Source organism: Alexandromys fortis, unplaced genomic scaffold (assembly GCF_014885135.2).
Source record: "Alexandromys fortis isolate MF-2015 unplaced genomic scaffold, M_Fortis_MF-2015_v1.1 scaffold_245, whole genome shotgun sequence".
Taxonomy (NCBI): domain Eukaryota; kingdom Metazoa; phylum Chordata; class Mammalia; order Rodentia; family Cricetidae; genus Alexandromys; species Alexandromys fortis.
Genome location: NW_026068139.1, coordinates 118170 through 119114, shown reverse-complemented (window position 1 = coordinate 119114; position 945 = coordinate 118170). Strand labels below are relative to the sequence as shown.

The 945-nt window shown below is 44.3% G+C and overlaps 1 protein-coding gene across 2 annotated transcripts in view; it reads left to right on the top strand.

Moving 5' to 3' along the window:
* Nucleotides 1–374: 374 nt before the first annotated feature.
* Nucleotides 375–945, top strand: part of LOC126491174 (amiloride-sensitive amine oxidase [copper-containing]) — an 8232-nt gene continuing 7661 nt past the window's right edge. Inside the window, exon 1 of one of the 2 annotated variants that reach the window (XM_050126622.1) lies at nucleotides 375–542. In XM_050126622.1, the coding sequence (XP_049982579.1) occupies nucleotides 517–542 (26 nt within the window). In that variant the 5' untranslated portion in view covers nucleotides 375–516. The other variant, XM_050126620.1, reaches the window with a different exon arrangement.

Sequence of the window (945 nt, the reverse complement as noted above, 5' to 3'; positions counted from 1 at the left end):
GAGCTGGGGGAATGAGAGGGGTTGGAGGGAGGATACCTCCTAAAAGGACTCTCTTAAAAGAAAAGATGAGAAGGAGTAACGCAATGTAACTGTTTTAATTAAAATATATTTTAAAATTTGGGTATATATACTAAACATATTATCAAAGTAAATAATAACAAGTAAATAAAGTAAATAAATAACAGAGCTGAAAGAAAGAACTGGCTAGTAAATTTCCCCACAGCTTTTGCTCTAACAAATTAAGACATTACACAGCTTGCAACAGAGAAAGTTGAAGACAATCCTTGCGAAAGTGATACTGGGAAAGAGGAAGTCACCGGGAAACAGCCCAAGGACACTTATACTTCCGTCAGCATCACTCCAGCACCCATGGGCTATTGATCCCCAGCTGGGCTGACCCATACCTCATCTGGTCCCTCCCTGTGGGGCGGGGTCCAATATCTTAAAGAAGGCTTCTCGGGTCAGTGTCCAGGAACAAAGTCTGGGAGCTGGGGCGCGACGGAGCAGAGAACACAGATGGATTCCGATGGGACACCAAACAGGTCAGCAGGGAAGGGCAAGAGCAAGGTAACAAGGCACAGTATGGGGGGGGGGGGACAGGAAGACACCGAGGGAGGAGATCTAGAAAGTTCAAGAGCACAGGATGGACTACAGAAGGCCACTACAGGCAACTCTGGGGCAAGAAAAGAGGGCCACCTGGAAACAACCTAGATGCCCTTCAATGGAAGAATGGATGAAGAAAGTGTGGAATATATACACATTAGAGTATTATGCTGCGGTAAAAAACAATGACTTCTCGAATTTTGCATGCAAATGGATGGAAATAGAAAACACTATCCTGAGCGAGGTAACCCAGACCCAAAAAGATGAACATGGGATGTATTCACTCATAATTGGTTTCTAGCCATAAATAAAGGTCACGGAGTGTATACCTGGTGAACCTAA